We start from the raw sequence: 17,324 nt of genomic DNA on the forward strand, positions 1-17,324 counted from the left end.
GCCCTCCCAGGCACATGATCTTTAATAGGTAAAAACCAACTCCTTCATGCAGATACGAATTACAGCTTTCTTGTCCTCAGCCTGACGCGTTTCAGTGCTCCTGCACTTGCGCGACGGCCCGGCCGCGAAAGATGCACCACCCCAGGCGTGTTGGGGGCCTCGCAGTTCAGTTGTTACGGAGCTGTAATGAGGACATTTGTTAAAGGATTGACAAACCAAACCTGCATGCGGAGGCCCATTTGCGGGCTTTTGAACTTAAGGAGCAGCAGTAATTATGTGCATCCATTTGGTGATAATTTACTGGCACACTACATATCCCACAAATCAGCGCGTGCTCATCGGAGCAAGCCCATGAGAGGGCGCCAAATATGTTAATTAAAGGGGGTGTGTCAGCACGAGCACACAAGACTGTCCTGCCTCTGAGGAAAGTGCAGGAGCACTGAAACACGTCAGGCTGAGGACAAGAAAGCTGTAATTCGTATCTGCATGAAGGAGTTGGTTTTTACCTATTAAAGGACATGTGCCACAGATGTTGAGTGCGTCTTTGCCTGGGAGGGCACTTTTGGAGCTTATATATATATATATATATATATGTGTGTGTATATTACCTACTGGCGGTCGCCAGTAGGTAGTTATAGTTAGGACCTAGTTTCCATAGGAAAACCGCAACATTCTATTGGGAATAACTTTGGCGCCGGTTGATGAATCTCTGCGAATTTCTCAAAGAAGATGGCCCGCTCCGCTCCTTCCCTGAAAGTCTCGGGAAGATTCGTCAAGCGGGGGCCGAGAAAAAGGGGGGATCCAAAACGTGTTTTCCCCATGTTAATTTCCATAGGACGATTAGACACGGCTACAGCCCGAACCGCTGAACGGAATTACACCAAATTTGGGAAAATGGTAGGGTCTGGTACGCAGATTACGCTTTTGTTTAAATGGTGTAAATCCCTCTAGTAGTTTCAGAGAAAATTAAAGTTGAAATCAATTATATATCTATAAGCGCGCACAGTGCGCGCACCTTGCCGTGCACAAGTTTCATGCTTATTGGCTGCCACTGTCTGTCAACACTCCAAAACAGAAATTGATGGCAGCCATCTTGTGCCTCAGTAGATTTCACTCAGTCACTTTTAGGCCAATGCTATGTCAAAACCCTACGCCTGCTTGAAGCAGGCGTAAGGCTTGACGCAGCATTAGTTGAATGGGCCCCCTAGGAGCATTGCTGGAGCTGCATCGCGCATGCGATGCAACTCTAGCAATGCAACACCTTTACGGCACAGATGCGTCACGCATCTGTGCCGTTTTTGCCCCATGGTGCACCACATTGTAAATGTGGCACATCAGTGGTGGCGCACGGGTGGTTTTGCTTGTCGTAGGTTACTTGGCGCATCCCTGCTGATTTGCAGAGATGCACCATGTAACGTACATCTGCCCCCTTGTTTCAGTCACTCTTTTACTTCACTTTCTTCAGTCACTATACTTCCTTTACCTCACTCATTTGCTCAGTCCCTTACTCCATTTTTGTCATTCATTTCAGTTAGTCATTTATACACTACACATTCATTCAAAAGAAAGATGACACAGTGCGTAAGAAATAGAGCTCCTTTTGGAAAAATGAGTTAGTTCTGAAAATAACTTTTTTTTTGTTTTATTTTTTTCAAAGTTTTATATTTTTTTTGGTTTTTTTTTTAAACGCAAACTGAAATCCTGAACTTCAAAAGTGTTCAACAGGAACAACAAAAAACTGAAACAAAAAGAAATTATCGCCTTTTCGTGCACACATGCTCCATGATGCGCTTTCTCAACAAGCACAAGGCTCTGTTCTGAGTACACGAGAATTTCGAAGCACTTGTTGCACCTCATGTGCACCTTCTTTAAATATGGCCTCAGGTCCAGTTCGGCAGTTGAGGGAGATGGAGGTGTTGCCAAAGAAGTGCTGGCCACAGCTGGTGGCAGTTGTGTGGCCAGGTCTCTGGTGGATGCCTTCGCAAACTGTGGAGGATGAACTTGCCTCACATGCCTAATCATTGTATGGATGGAGAAGGAATATTTTTTGGAAGGGTTCCCCTTGAAAGAACTCTGTCACAAAGGTTGCATGTGACCTTCGGCACATTCACCTTTTTTTGGTCCTCTGGAAAGCGAAAAAATTGCCAAATGAAGGATTCTTTGACTCGCCGATGAGGAACACGATGTTGGTCATCAGATTCTGATGAAGATGAATCTTGTCTGGCAGCCATTTCAAGTTCTTGGCAGTGAAGCTGGAGAGGGTCCTTCTTCCACAAGACTGAAACAGATAGTAAGGGAAATGGGTGGGGTTCCTGAAGATTCTAGAACTGAAACTACTATGAACCGATGAAAAGTGTTGTTTTTGTGTCACATGACTTAACGTGCGCGCTCGGGTGCGCGCACTGCGCTTATAGCGTTTTACCCGATTTACATGAAAGTTTCAAAACGTGAGAAGGAGGCAAGGTAGACACTCCCTGACCCCCTAGGTTTTCTCAGGAGGTCCATTAAGGACCCCCAAGGCCCAAAAAAACCTTTATTTTTTTTTCTAAAAAGTTGCAGGGTGCGCGCACCCGATCGCGCACCCCGTCTCAAAATAGCGTTTAACTCGATTTACATAACATTTTTAAAACGTGGGAAGAAGGCATGGTAGACACTCCCTGACCCCCTAGAGCTTCTCAGGGGGTCCCTAAGTAACCCTGACAAGCAAAAAAAAACACATTGTAAAAAAAAGATATCGCGAGGTGCGCGCACCCGGGCGTGCACGTGGTAAAAAAAATATATATATATTACCATTATTTATGTAAGGAAACACCTGAATATAATTAATTTTTCATTATCATTTTTAACAAAAAGTACACCATACTTTCATTAAGCCCTTCGCTGCTGCAGCAATTCCGCCGCAGCGCTAAGGGGGTGGGGCGGCCGCACGGCGCTCCCGTACTTGTGACGGAACCGCTCCGTCATGGCCCTCGGGTGGGCTATGCTGGTGACGGAGCGGTTCCGTCATGGCCCCGCCCGTTCTTCAGAACGTCAGCGCAGGCGCGAAATCTGCGCCGCACAGGCATGCCGGAACGGTTCCGTTATAAGCGTGGGAGGGGTTAAAGGATTGTTGTACATCAAAAAGCCGACGTCCATCGTATATCAAGAGAGATGAAATCATGCACACATTCGGCCACAATTGTACAACACACAGTATAGTTAGGAAATAGCATTTAAAAAAACCTTTGAAATTCACTGAAAAAACCATAGGTTTAACACATGTTATAGTTAGGAATTAGCATTTAAAAAACCTTGCAAATTCACTGAAAAAACCGTAGGTTTTACACACGTTATAGTTAGGAAGTAGCATTTACAAAACCTTTGAAATTCACTGAAAAAATTGACACATGTTATAGTTAGCTGGACATTTCACTCATAAAACCATTGAAATTCCCCCGTTATAGTTAGTTCAGCTAACTATAACTCGCGCGCCCGCAATGCACTGCTGATGACGTCACATATTACATCACTCATGACATGGTCAGTGACATCACTCATGACATCACTGATGACATCTCAATTGACATCACTGATGACATCACTGATTTGCGCGCTAAGGCCCACCCTAACCAGAGGACGTGAAAGTTAAAAATTGGAATAATGGTGTAAAAATAAGTGCAAGAAAAACAAATCACAAGTTGTGGGATTTACCTCAGTTATGAGGACCCTGTGTAGTCTGTAAGAAAAAAGACATACAAACATGTAGTACAAAACATATACATAATGCTTTAGAGAGTTTCTTGCTAGGTCAGTCTTTGCAACATCGGTGAGGTGGTCCAGGTGCCATAAGTTGTAAGTTAGTGCAAAAAACGCTGTATGATTGCCCAGGGGGGCATTACAGGCGTGTGAGCATGCACTATGGCAAAAGGTAATGGGGCCACCTGACAGAGTGGCTAGTTATACAGCAAACGGCTGACGGTCCTCCTATGCAGCGCGTAGGTGAGACCTAATGGTAATGTAATAAGGATACCCTCCCTCCCTAGGCTCCATGCGCGGAAAATGAAAGAGACCAGCGCCCAGCCCCGAACAAAATGCGAAAAACGTGAGCTATTTTTGCCGTGATCTCTCAGGACTCCCATCCCCCAGTGCCACTAAAATTACAAAAAGGGAGGGAGATCGCACGCCCCACCATCCCTGAGCCATTAATGGCTCCAGGGACCCCATTTTCAGGTCGTCTCACATACTCTGTCCCGGGAAGCCCAGCCACGCAGCCCCCTTCCCTTTGAAAAGGGGCCCTGGGTTTGGGGTCACCAGGGCATAAATGGTCGCAGTGAGGGGGGCTCCTTTTTAAAATACTTGAGGCCCTGGTGGATGGGTTCCCAAGGGCCTAATGAGGTTCAGGTAAAGTTTTTGGGCCATGTCCCCTTTAAAATAGAAATGTGGCCTTGGGGGCCCCAGGGCCTATTGAAGTTCGGGGAGAGGGGCCACGTGGCCTCCCCTTAATATATATATGCTTTGCCCCAAGGGATGGAGTCCCCGAACCCGAAGGCCAATCCTACTCTGCGCGTTCCAAAGGCTGTGCATGGTTAATATCCTGCATAGGTAGAAAGGTTGGACTTGTGCTTAATACAACTCTATTGTGTGGAAGACTGTTAGGGTTCAATAGAACATAAAGCTTGAATGTCACAGACCCTCACAGTTGATGAAATAGCCAGCAAAAAGCTACTTTCCATGTGAAATGCTTCAACATGACCTTACGGTTAGACTCAAAATCAGGTGCAATTAATGTAGAAATAACCAGATTAAGTAATATATATATATATACACACTTGACACCAATGCAAATATACACAAAGGAACTGGTGGGTAGTCAGTCTATCCTGCCATCAATCTGCACCCACACTGTAGCCAAAGACAGTCTCTCTGTCCCTGAAACCCAGAGCCTGAATACTGCAGCCATCCTCATTTAATTTCTTTAGGCATAGGTTTACATATTGACTGGCCAAGAAGGGGTACATGCCCAAGATATACTCTTGGTTGCCTGGAAATGGAGGGTGAGCTCAATGCCAAAGCTGTCAAGCCCCAAACTCCATTCTGTTTCTTATTTTTTTTCCATGATGGACTGATGGTCTTTCTGCTTCCCCCAGCACTGGGGTGAGCAGATCCTAGGTAAATGCCTCACTCTGCCTGTGAGGTGGCATGAAGCCCACAAGACCACCAGGGTGAAAATAAAAATGAAAAGGTATGAGTGGTGACTGTCTTGCCAGTGGTGCGGTGTTTGGGATGTCTGTTTGTTCATTAAAAGTATCAGGCAGAATAATTTATCTCATCTGTTCAGCACTGTTTTTGATGTCATCCCCCTCAATGTTTACTTTCAATGTGACACCCTCTATCTTGCTTTTGTTTTTCTACAGCACTAACACTACCTCAGCAACAGTTCCTATTGCACCATCTTCCCTTTTAACATCCTCAGCCAAAATTGAGCCGATGAAAGCACTTGATTCACGATTCACGGAGCGCTCTAAAGCCACCTCAGGGACTTCTGGTATCATTCACATAAGCCCGGCTGCTATGGACAGGTATGGATCAGTGAGCAGGTGAGAACTGCCAACAGCCATTCAGTTGTTTTAGTTCTTTAATAGATATAGCATTAAAGTACATGCAAACGTTGAAAGATCAAGAGCGTAAAAGCAGAAGAATTCACTTTATCGATGCTCAATAATTTCAGAAGACTATCCTCTTCTTTCTTTTTTTTTACCTGTTTATAAACCCAATAATTCAATTCACTTATTAACCCTTTCACTGCTGGGTGTTTGCACACCTCTGTGCCAGAGATTCTTTTAAAAGCACAAAATGTCATGATGTTTTCCTGCCACCTGTACCTATTTGGTCTCTTTGATCACTTATACAAACTATATGTTGTTTTTCCGCACATATCAGGCTATGTATTGGTGCAAACCTTGCATCAATATTTGATTGCGGCCCGAATATATAATGAAAAATGTAGAGATATTTTGTGAAAAATTGCTCAATATTTTGCTGCATTTTTCAAACGGACAAGCATACAGGTGGAACGGTAACCAATGAGATGTTCCACTGAATGTCTGGAGTCTGGCAATCCCAAATATATGTAGGTTTTCCTACATAATGTAGACTGCATAATCAATTATGTAATTAATATTTAAGCAGATCAAAGCATAAATCTATATATTTTCTAGTTCTGTATGGCCTAAAGAATCTGTTGGTGCAAGCCGGACCTCCATTGCTCTGACCGGCTGGCCAGTAGAGCACTCTGAAGATGATGTTTCCAAACATGGTAATTCTCTTCAGGAACAAATGGTTTCAATACTTTGTAGTTCCCTGCAGGCTCCCTTGCACAAGAACATTTCTCAGCCATGACTACCCTAATCTTTTTTCTGCTTGGTCCCCTGAGTGTGGTGGTACCAGACATGTATGGGTTTTCTGTTGGTTCAGGGCGTGCATGGGAGATAAACTGAGTACTGTTCATTTTGGAAACTTGGAAGCAGCTACAAGCAAAATGACGGTCAAAGGTAGTTTGCTTTCACACCCCCTAAAGAGTGCCCGAGTTCTTTCGGCTGGAGTGGTCATCCTAATCCAAAAAAACACTCAAACCATTGTTCTAGCCTATCTGGGTCCAGAATATTGCCTGTTAAATTCAGAGTCAAGTTGTAACACCAAAGTCAATTTCTCAGCATGAACGCATCAAGACATTGGGTTCAGCGGGCATTCTCAACCACCACCATTATATGGGCCCCTAGTCACTCAATGGGTGTTAGAACAGTAACACCTCTGTCTCCATAAGAAAATAACTATTCGGTTTTGTAAAAGGTTGTTGGACTCTAGTGAGCTATGTCCTGAAGGCGAAACCTCTATCACCACTTGTTTGGGAGAATCGGTTTGCCCCTGTTGTTGCACCCTCAGACCTTTTGCTATTACACAAGTGGTTTTAGGTACTTGGATGGCCCCTCCTGTGTATGGGTCTGTTAGATAACTCAACAGATTCCTCACCGAATTATTCCCCCCCAGGGCGCCAGACTGGGTGTTGAAAAGTTGAAATAACTCTCCCCTGTGCGCGACAGTGGAAGTCGGAGAGCAACGTTCCATGTGCACATTTCACACCTCTCTGGTAGTGGGTAGACTCCGATTTGGTTGTAGCTGGCACACTACACTGGAGTTTGTGCTAGAGTTTTCCTTTGTTGTAGTCTGTAAAACACAACCCTTGCTTGTGCTGATTCGCAGACCCTCCTACTTGGGTTTGTTGTGTAGGTATTAATTTACGAGGTGAGTAATCTGCAGGTGAATAGTATCCACAAGAAACATCTTAACCGAAGGTTAATAACGTTTTGTACATTCTCTCACTGCTACCTTGCACCCACTTGGAAGGGAACACCAGTGCAGTCTCACAGATGCATGCCCTCCCTCGCTGCTTGCCTGCATCCAACTGTGAGTGGATCCCTGACCGCTCATCAGAACTGTGCCTGTTTACCAATGCATGGAAACCTGGACCAGCTATTCAAACTGCTGGTTCATCTTTTAACGCTACACTCAATGAATTATGGGAGCAAATTCATCCCTGCACTGGGAAGAGCGCAATGTTTTTGTTATGGTACCATCTCTATTGCATTGGATGTAGCATCGACAGTGGCCTTGTGCCGTTTTATGGAATGTAGCCACAGGACTCTAAAGACCAGTGACACCATTAATGTGGAGTCATCAATAAGTTGATAGGGTTTTGATCTTGGGAATTTTCACACTTTACAAAGCTTATTTCCGCCTAGTTTTCAAGCTTGCTGTCCAGGGGTATACAGGGTTGGCCTACAAATGCTGCTTCTTGTACAGAGCCAGACTTTATTGAGAAGTGTCCTCGCAAGAAGCATAGGTTCAATGAGTTAATATCCACCTTGTTTCCAGTTAACCCTGGGGCCTATTGTTAAAGTCAAGCAAAATCACAGAGCAGCGGACCCTCTCATTTTTTAGTACATAGGGCAGGCCTGAAAAACAAGCTGGGTTGAATAGGATTGGCTTTTTTCAGACCAAACTTGTGTGGGATTTGTCACAAGTGATAGATATGTTTGTAATTTAAAGTTCACTTTCGTCCTAGACTTTTAAGCACTTAAGTTAGGGGAAGAGGGTTCATACCATATTTGATACTAAGCAAATTATGTGAAACATAAACCTAGTTTGTCCATGCCTTATAATTCCAACTTCCCTCACCAGCATCCTACCCCAAGTGATTCCTTGCCAGCATCATAGCTGTTCCATGCTTCAAATTGTAATTCTTGCAGCATATAAACCACTATTTAGCTGCTATCATATTGTTAATTGGTTGTTTCTTACTTATTTTTGATATACTCAGTTCTTTGGATGCTGTCTGGGAGTGAGCAGTTCGTTGGTGTTCACAAATCTTTAATACCTTTTATTTCCAAGAGGAGGGTTTCATGGCACTGTTTTTTCTTTGTGAGCCTTTAATTAGGAATAGGATCACTGGGCTTGTTTATAAACTGACATGCCTAGAACTTTAGTGCAAGACTTTGAATGGCGCTAACTAACCTGGATATATTTTGCACTTCTCATACCAGATTGAAAGATCAGAGCGCGCTGAAAGAGGCGAAGCCCCGGGATGTGGTGGAGAGCAGCAGCGACAGCGAGGAGAAGATCCCTGCTGCGAAACCACTTTCCAAACGCAAGTCTGAGGCAGATGCGGAGGCTGTGGAGAAGAGGAAAAAAGGCCGGCCACGGAAAGACAATAGACTGGTGCCTTTGTCCATTTCTGTTCAGGTGCGGATGGCTCTGTGTGGCACAATGTGGGAGGCATTGTTTACCTGCCTCGTAATTTCAACCCATCATTTCTCACTGCCGCCATCAAATAAATCGCTCTACAGTTTAATAAAGTACAATGGGTTTTATAATACAAAGCACAGTTCACAATAGATCTGAAGAAGTTTCGATCTGATGAAGACTACTAGTTGTAGATTCCTTACCTTTAGAATTCCCCCAGGCATCAGTCTGGATGTGGAGATTTTTTAACAGCAATACATCTGTGCGTCAGTTGGTGACGTCAGTCAGCTCCACGTCGGTTGTCTGGGTCGTGGGCACTGGGATGACGTCGCAAGACCTATAGAGACACTGCCCATGCACGCTGATGTCAGTTCTTTCTTTTTCCGCACCAGCCTAAGGGAAGATCCAGAGAGAGCTACCCCTTAGCCTTTTTTTTGTCTGGAATTTTTACGACTTTTGTCAACTTCTATTTTGAGTGATGGACTCCTGATGCGTTGAGGATGTACCAGCGAATGACCGGCTTCAAGCCCTGCTGCTCATATCATAGGATGCCATGACATCTCCTGTGCCTCTGGTGCCTGGAGTGCGATCACGACCCGAAGTCATACTCCGAGTGCCGGGCCATGAACACAAATGCTTTGCGAGAACAGTCCCAAAAGATGTTGGAGGCCTGGCTCTGCTTCGTTCTCGTTCAAGAGGAAGGTCCCGAGGACTGTCACAGATGCCGCACTCTTCATCACATACCGAGTGTTGGAGAGGTCAGGTAGACACACAAAGAAGTCGAAGAAGCATAGGCGTTCTTTGACTTCACCCCGACCATCTGCCGACGCGAAGCGCGACTCTGAGCGTCCACACTCAAAAGCTCTGTGAGAAAGTGCCCTCTTTCTGCATGGTTGCCCCCCACTTTTTTGCTGATTTGCTGATGTGCTTTGACTGAGTGTGCCCTGGGATCCTGCAATCCAAGTACCCAGGTTCTATGTTCTTTCTTTAAAATGCAAAGAAGCCTAAGCCCAATTGGCATCTCTTGCCGCAGGTCAGCCCCTGGTAAGTGGTACCACAGGTACCCAGGGCACTGTGACTAGCAAAGGCCTCCAAGGGTTCCAGCACTTATTGTGCCACCCTTAGAGGTCATGTACCTTCACACTCACACACTGCCTTTGCAGGCTGTGTGTTTTGGTAAAGTACAAAGTGAAGAGTCGACATGGTACACATCCCTGTGTGCCATGCCTACAACCCTCTGCCCTGGTATAGGTCAGTTACCTCTCTAGTGGGTGCACTATACCAGTGGTGAGGGTACAGGTGCATGAGCCCTATACCCCTACAGTGTCGAAGTCCATTCTTAGACATTGTAAGTGCAGTGCTGCCGTTAAGAGTATATGGTGCTGGGAGTTTGTCATTACGAACTCCACAGCACCATAATGGCTACTCTGAAAACTGAGAAGTTTAGTATCAAATTTCTCAGCACATTAAACGCACACTGATGCCAGTGTGAGGTTTAATGAAAAATTCACACAGAGGGCATCTTACAGATGACCCCTGAAAAATAACCTACCACTAGTGTCCAAGCTGAGTGGCTGCTTTCAGCTGCCACCACCAGACATGTTTCTAGACCCCTTGGATTGAGAGCCTACTTGTAAGAAATGGGTTTACCAAATCTCCAGAGGGGTAGCACGGAAGCAAGCAGGCAGGCCAAACTTCGAAGGACATGTGAAGCACTCACGCAGTACCCACAGACAACACACCAGGCACACCACAAAAGAGGCAGGACACCAGTTTGAGTTGGAAAATGAGTAAGTCGTTTAGTATATCTCCAACCTGCAAGGCAAAAATGCATAAACAGTGGTATCACAACACGGCGCCAACTGGCACCAGAGCCAAGTGTATCAGGGTGGGGATTATTTACATGGGAAGTAAGGGCTGAGTCTGTAAGTCCATGGCTGAAATAAAGAAGGTGATTAAATTTGTCATTAAACCTGGGGTCACTATGGCGGGGCCAACTCAGGCTCTCATCCTTAGCAGTATAACTCCAACCCGACCCCTGTAAAGGAAAACTTCATGGCATCACAGTAAATCCCAACAGACAGGAACACCTTTAATAAATCAGCAATGCTTGCTCATTAACATGGGATATAACCAGGGGCCTGGAATGACACGTCAGGCTAGCACAGGGGCAGGACACCTGCAGTAAAAGGGCACATCAACATTAGATATCGGTCTCATCACCTTAGGCCAGGGAGATGACCATCTCATCAGGGTAGTGGGCCCCTTGTATGCAATTGAACCTTAGGCATACACATTACGCTGTGACATTAGGCATTTAACCATGAGCATATCAACACTGGCGCATTATTCCTGAGCAATACCCTGGGCATCCAACACATTGCGCACCTCACCAGTGCGTACATTAGGCTCACTTAGGCAGGTAAATAACATCCGCAGGGGCCCGCAACCTTATTTGTATAACTGCCTGGAATCAGCGTAGGATCACCTAGCAGGCGTGACACATCAATATACATTGGCATCAGTAACGGTAATAACTGGTCACAACCAATGCGTGACACATCAATATACATTGGCATCAGTAACGGTAATAACTGGTCACAACCAATCAAACATTTTTTATCACCTGGTCACTGTGCTGGAATAAACATTTCAATAGGGCAACCCTAAAGGTCTCCTCAGGCGAATAACGCATGGGGGGTGCCTTCCATTAACAGGGGCATTAACACTAGGCCATAAACACACTGGGCGCGAAACCATCGGCCTGAACCTCAACCCAGCATTAACCTAAGTCCTGGCCCTGGCTCTTGGGGCTTTAATAATTCCTTGGGGGACCCAGGGGCACAGCATTGACCTCCGGCCTACACCAGTTCACTCTTGAGGCTGTTGTCCAGTTCAGGGTAAGTTTACCATCCAAGCAGGGCCAACTGGGGGGCCTCTAACACTTTGTGCTCCATCCCAAGGTCTCTAATATCCCAAGTTATGGGGGGGGGGGGCGGACACCGACCCAGTGCCCCGTTGCCCTCTCCACCCCCTCACACAGTCTGAATAAGGCCCCACTCACAGAGCTACTCGGGGCTCCTCTTTCGCCTCCTGGTACTCCTTTTCCTCAAGGCTGGCGCAGGGAACACGCGGGGCACTCTCTCCCTATACAAGAGCCGGATCTTCCCTGCGGAGGGGCCAGGCACCGACAATGTGCCTCGAGCCCCCCCCCCCCCCCCCCAATCTCCTCCTGTGGGCTCTGACCCTCTGCTGCGGCTCTCAGGGACTCTTTGATAGGCCGCAGGGCTCCTTTCCGTGGAGGGGCAGGCACCGACCACGTGCCTCGATGCCCCCTCCTCTCTCACAACAGCTGGGCCCCTCCTTCCTCACGGGGGCCTGGGACTTACAGGCAGCCTCCGTGAGGCTTCAGGCACAAACGGGGCTCTCTCCAGAGCACAGGGGGCCCGCACCGGTGCCTCCTCAGCTTCACCCGGGCCCCTCCCCTTCCACACGGGGGCCCGGGGCTTCCGTCGGCCTCCTCCTGTGGGGGCACTCACCGGGTGGTGGGCACACGCTCCGGTGATAAGGCACAATCGGGGCTCCCCCTCGACCACGGGGGCCCCGCACCGGCGCTTCACCCGGGTCCCCCTCCCTCACAGGGACCCGGGGCTTGGAGTCTGCTCCTCTTCTCTGGCTGCCGGCCGGCAGCCAATCCCTGCGCGGCCTCTCAGGCAAGGCCGCGCGGGCCAATCCGTGCGCGGCGTGGTGGGGCGGGCCGATGACGCGGCCGGGCCGATGACGCGGCCGGGCCTCCGTCACGTGATGCTGGTGACGGCGGCCTCAGGGCCTAACGCGGCCCTTTCTTCACTTCGGCGGCCCTCTCCTGGTACCGGGGGCCGCCGCAACGGTATCCACAATGGTGGAGGGTCCCTCCAAGGCGGCGCCGGGCCGCGGCGGTGATTTTCGCCAATTTACAACCGGCACAAGGCAGCGCCAACACTCCTCGGGCTTCGGCGGTGTTACCGGCGGCAATAAGGGGTAGGCTCCCTTTTAATTAATTATTTATCTGGCGCTATTCTCCTCAGAAAAAGGGTGCTTTTCACAGAGCACAGCTCCTCCCTCGGCCCACACAGTTCTCAGGGCCTACAGCACTTTGGGGGCCACACCAATCGCAGGGCACAGTCCTTTAGCATGCCACAGTCCCTCGGGGGCACAATCCTCCACAGGCAGCTCCACAGGCAGCAACAGTCTTTGGACTCACAGCGCTTAGGGGGCAATACTGCAGTTTACGCCAGTCAGCAGCCCACAGCACTTCACCATAGGCACCTCACAGCCCAGCGCTTCCAAAGGGGCCAGAGCTTCACCAGAGGGGGGCAGACAGTCCCACAACAGCTCCTCAGGGGCACACTCCTCACCTCCTGGGCGCTTCTTCACGCAGTGCTGGCGTGGTACCCGGTCCAAACAGCGTCAGCGACCTGGGTAGGGGCCCTCCCTTGTCAGGGGCACAGGGGACAGCAGAAGGGGGGAGTTTTAGGGGTGCAGGGCCCAGCTCACAGGCCCATGTGGCGGTAGCACCTCGCAGCAGGTCCCCTCTCTTTCTTGTCCCAGCTCTGACTGACTCTCTGGTGGCACCTCCCCCTTACTTATACCCTCCTCCCAGGCAGTGCCAGAACCTTCTAGAATGTTGGCAAAGCTGGCCTAAACTGGCTCAAGGGGAGGGGTTGAGCGCCCTGGGTGCCAGGCTTTCCCTCCAAAAGCTAGGGGTGGCTGGGTAATAATAACTAGACTGCTGACCTATGGCAGTCAGGTGGCAAAACCCATGGCCTTGGCATCCATTTTAAACACAGAACATTGTAGTCAGGTGCATTTCTAAAATGGGGGGAAATTTACAAGTACTCACACCATTACATAACATTACATTTTAACACAGGGCAACTCCTACCACATATGGCCTATACAGGTTTATTACCATGGGGGAGACATCCTAGACAAGGGGGTCAAAAGCAAAAAATTTAGGGGGAAAAGGCCAAGTCCAACACAGCTGCTCTTGGGGGCCTGAAACAATGCACATCCAGGGACGAGCTGCCAAGCCTCCTCCCCCAGGATTGGGGGGGGGGGTAGACAAAGGGGAAGCTTCAAAGCATTGTCACCTTTGTGAGCTTCCCCAGGCCACTTGCTGCTTTCAGGAACTGGTCTCCACTGGTTCTGACCACCACTTTGGGCGGGAGAACCTGTGGGAAAAACAAGTGAGGAGAGAAGGGTGCGCACCTCTGCCAACTCCACCCCTCAGGTGGGGGAGGTGAGGTGAAGCACAACTCTCAGTCCCCCCCATCTTGTAGATGGGGGAACTCAGCAAGCAGGGAACGGCTTATGCCCCCCTCCCACTGGAAGGTGGCATAATAGAGGGTGTACCCGCCCCAGGGAAGGGACCCGTTGGTCCCAACCTTTTTACCTACCTGTAACACCACTAAATCTAGTATTTAGGGGCACCCCTGAAGCTTGCTTCCTCAGACCAGAAGAAACTACAAGAAAAGAGGGAGGACCGAACAGCTGTGCCAAAGCTGACAAGAGGAAGACGGCCACTTACTTGGCCGCAGCCCTACCGACCTGTCTCCACCTCGAACCTGCTCCTGTGAAATCCCAGTGTGTCCTGCAGCAAGCAACCTTGAAAACCCCGGAGGACCTGCCTGCCTTCAACCACAAAGACTATGTCTCCAGTGAACACCGGATTTGTTCATCTCCAACTTCTGGCTCCGGTTGGACACCGCAAATCTGCACCACTCTGCACCAGCCGTCCATGGCCAGAGCTGGAGTGGGCAAACACCACAAGGAGGTCCCCCGGCAATCCTGACCCGAGAACCGGTGACCCCTGACCTGCCTCAAACCTCCAGCCAACGCCTGCAGCCTAAATCCTCCCAACCGCAACCAGGAGCTGGTAAGACAATCCGACCCTAAAAGGCACCCCTGTACCCGCTGCACCATAGCCTTGGGTGGCCAAACCGATGGTGCCTAATCAAACCCCAACATCCCAACTTACCTCCTGAAGTGGTGGTTGCACCCAGAAGACCTTTGTCCCCCAGCCTGCAGTGCCTTTGCAAACCGGAGGTTCCTCATTCTAAACAACAGGGCGCCCGATGTCGAAACAGCACCCTGCCGCCCTAGTGCCGCTGAGGGTGCACCTTTGGTGCTACTTTGCTTCCCCATTTGCCCTGAGCTAAAGTCCAGGAGCTTTGCTCCCACAACCAAGTGCTTGTCAGCAGCCACCAACCGGTGGCCCCCTATCTCCCGTTGGATAACTTTGGGCCTCAGCACTCTTCACCCGGCCACACTAGTGCTGCTGAGGGTGTAACAAGAGTACATCTCTGACCCTGGGTGACCCCTGAGTCTACCCACTAAACCTCAACTTCCGCTACTGAAGTACTTACCCTAAAACCGATAACACTATGTTCGAGGCATATGAGCTGCAGATTGCACACTGTGCATAGATCGCCATCTAGTGTTGGGCCCGGTTGTTTGCAGTTTGTTGTTGTCCTGAAAGTTCTTTGGAAGTCACGAAATAGGTGACTCCTCCTTAGGACCACATTGCGCATGGGCATCGGCTCATCCCCAGATTGTTTTTTTCCGCCATCGGGCTCGGATGTGTTTCCTGCGCTCCAGTTTGCAACTGATTATCCTTCGGCGCGCAATCCTCACCCAGTTCGACGGTATTGTTTTGATCGCGCTACATCGACGCGATTCTCTACCACTTCGAAGTCTTCGATTCCGGTCGTCGGCGAAGGCCTTCGGGCCTACCTAGGCCTTGCTTTCTGGCTCATGGAAAGAACGCCATTCAAGAAATGTCCTCAATGTGGGTCGAAGTTTCCCCACACCGACCCAAATGAGGTGTGCAACCTTTGCCTTTCACCGGAGCACGAGGCCAAAGACTGTTAGGCGTGTGCCTCATTCCACTCCAAGAAAACCATTCGGGACTGACGAGCTAGGAGAACTATGGCTCGCTCGTCAGCTTCGATCCCCGACGACATCTTCGAAGAGGGCGTCGACGTGCCAGAACACCAGCACGCCGAAGAGAGTATCGGATCCTCCGATGCCGAAGACTCCGACGTCGAGGACATCACTCCAGCTCAAAGGGTCGTAAGTAAGACCGTCGACCCCAACCCTTCCTCGACACCCTAAAAAAAGGCTTCGGTCACATCCTCACCTTCGGGCCCGGGTGCATACCGAGACACTGCTTCCCACGCCCCGCCTTCGGGCCCGGCAAAGAAGCCCACTAAGCCTTCAGGCGGCTCAGGCTCGAGCCAGCCTATTCCCGGTGCCAATCCTATACCGACACCGAAGAAGAAGCCATCTTCCTCTACTACACCGACTGTTGCTCCGACACCTAAGCACACGACGCCGAAGACTGGCAGCGGCTCATCGATGCCGAAACCGCACTCAGTCGAGTAAAAAAACGCCCAAAGCGCCAGATTCACACGAGTCGGAGCCGAAAAAACACCCGGAACCGAAAAAACAGGTTCCGGTAAAAGACATTGCAAAAGGGCACACTCCTAAGCCAAAAGACTCAACACCAGCTACCGACTCTGTGCCGAAAAAACCTATGGAGCCGAAAACTTCGACGCCGAAGGATTTGCCCCACTCAGAAGAACTTTTTACACCGTATCCCAATCAGAGAACTCTTGTAAAGGATCCTAAAACCGGACAATTGACTCTCCGCTCCAAGAAGAGACCACTTGAGGCGCCAGCACTTCCTCCCCCTCCAAAGAAGAAGGACATTGCAACCTCTATATTAAGGGTCCCTTCTCCACCACCTCCCCATATTGTTCCTCCACCACATCATTCACCTACACCATCTACTAATCCAGATGATGATGTAGACACAGATTCTGACTACATAGGTGGGGGTGCACACGACCAAGCAGGCACCAATAGTCCCCCTTAGTCACCTAATCCATGGGATGATTACAACACCCTTGATGTGCCTTACGTCCCACAAGATGATGTATACCATTCCAGACCTTCCCCACCAGAGCACACTATATGGTTTAACCTACTAGTCCAAAGAGCTGCACAATATCATGGGGTGGACTTACACACCAATGCAGTGGAGGAAGATTTCCTACTAGACACTTTTGATAACACACAATGGTCTACTGCCATTTTACCAATGCTTAAGGGTGTCATCAAGCACTCAACAGAGGTTTTTAAGGATCCTGTCGGGGCTAGGTCCTCAATCCTCGCATTGAAAAAAAATATAAAGCTGCCCCTACAGATCCAGTTTATATTAAAGGTCCAGCACAATTAGATTCTCTAGTAGTGTCTAATGCACGTAAACGCGCTAATTCCCAGACATCAGGTGAGGCCTCACCACCAGACAAAGAATCTAAGCTCCTTGACACCTCCGGCAAGCGAACAGCGGCACAAGCAGCTAACATCTGGCGCATTGCCAACACCCAAGCTTTGCTGGTGAGATACGACAGGGCACATTACGACGAACTAGAGTCCATAATGCAGCACCTACCAGACAAATACAAAAACAGGGCTAATGAACTTAAACAGGAAGGTAAAAA

The 17,324-nt window shown here is 49.0% G+C and overlaps 1 protein-coding gene across 2 annotated transcripts in view; it reads left to right on the forward strand.

The window, feature by feature from the left end:
- HIRA (histone cell cycle regulator) overlaps positions 1–17,324 on the forward strand; it is a 383,198-nt gene that overhangs the window by 273,018 nt on the left and 92,856 nt on the right. The window contains exons 15-16 of one of the 2 annotated variants that reach the window (XM_078667954.1): positions 5,394–5,576; positions 8,580–8,778. In XM_078667954.1, the coding sequence (XP_078524080.1) occupies positions 5,394–5,576; positions 8,580–8,778 (382 nt within the window). The remainder of the gene's footprint in view (positions 1–5,393; positions 5,577–8,579; positions 8,779–17,324) is intronic. The other variant, XM_078667955.1, reaches the window with a different exon arrangement.

This window comes from Lissotriton helveticus, chromosome 11 (assembly GCF_964261635.1).
Source record: "Lissotriton helveticus chromosome 11, aLisHel1.1, whole genome shotgun sequence".
Lineage (NCBI taxonomy): Eukaryota > Metazoa > Chordata > Amphibia > Caudata > Salamandridae > Lissotriton > Lissotriton helveticus.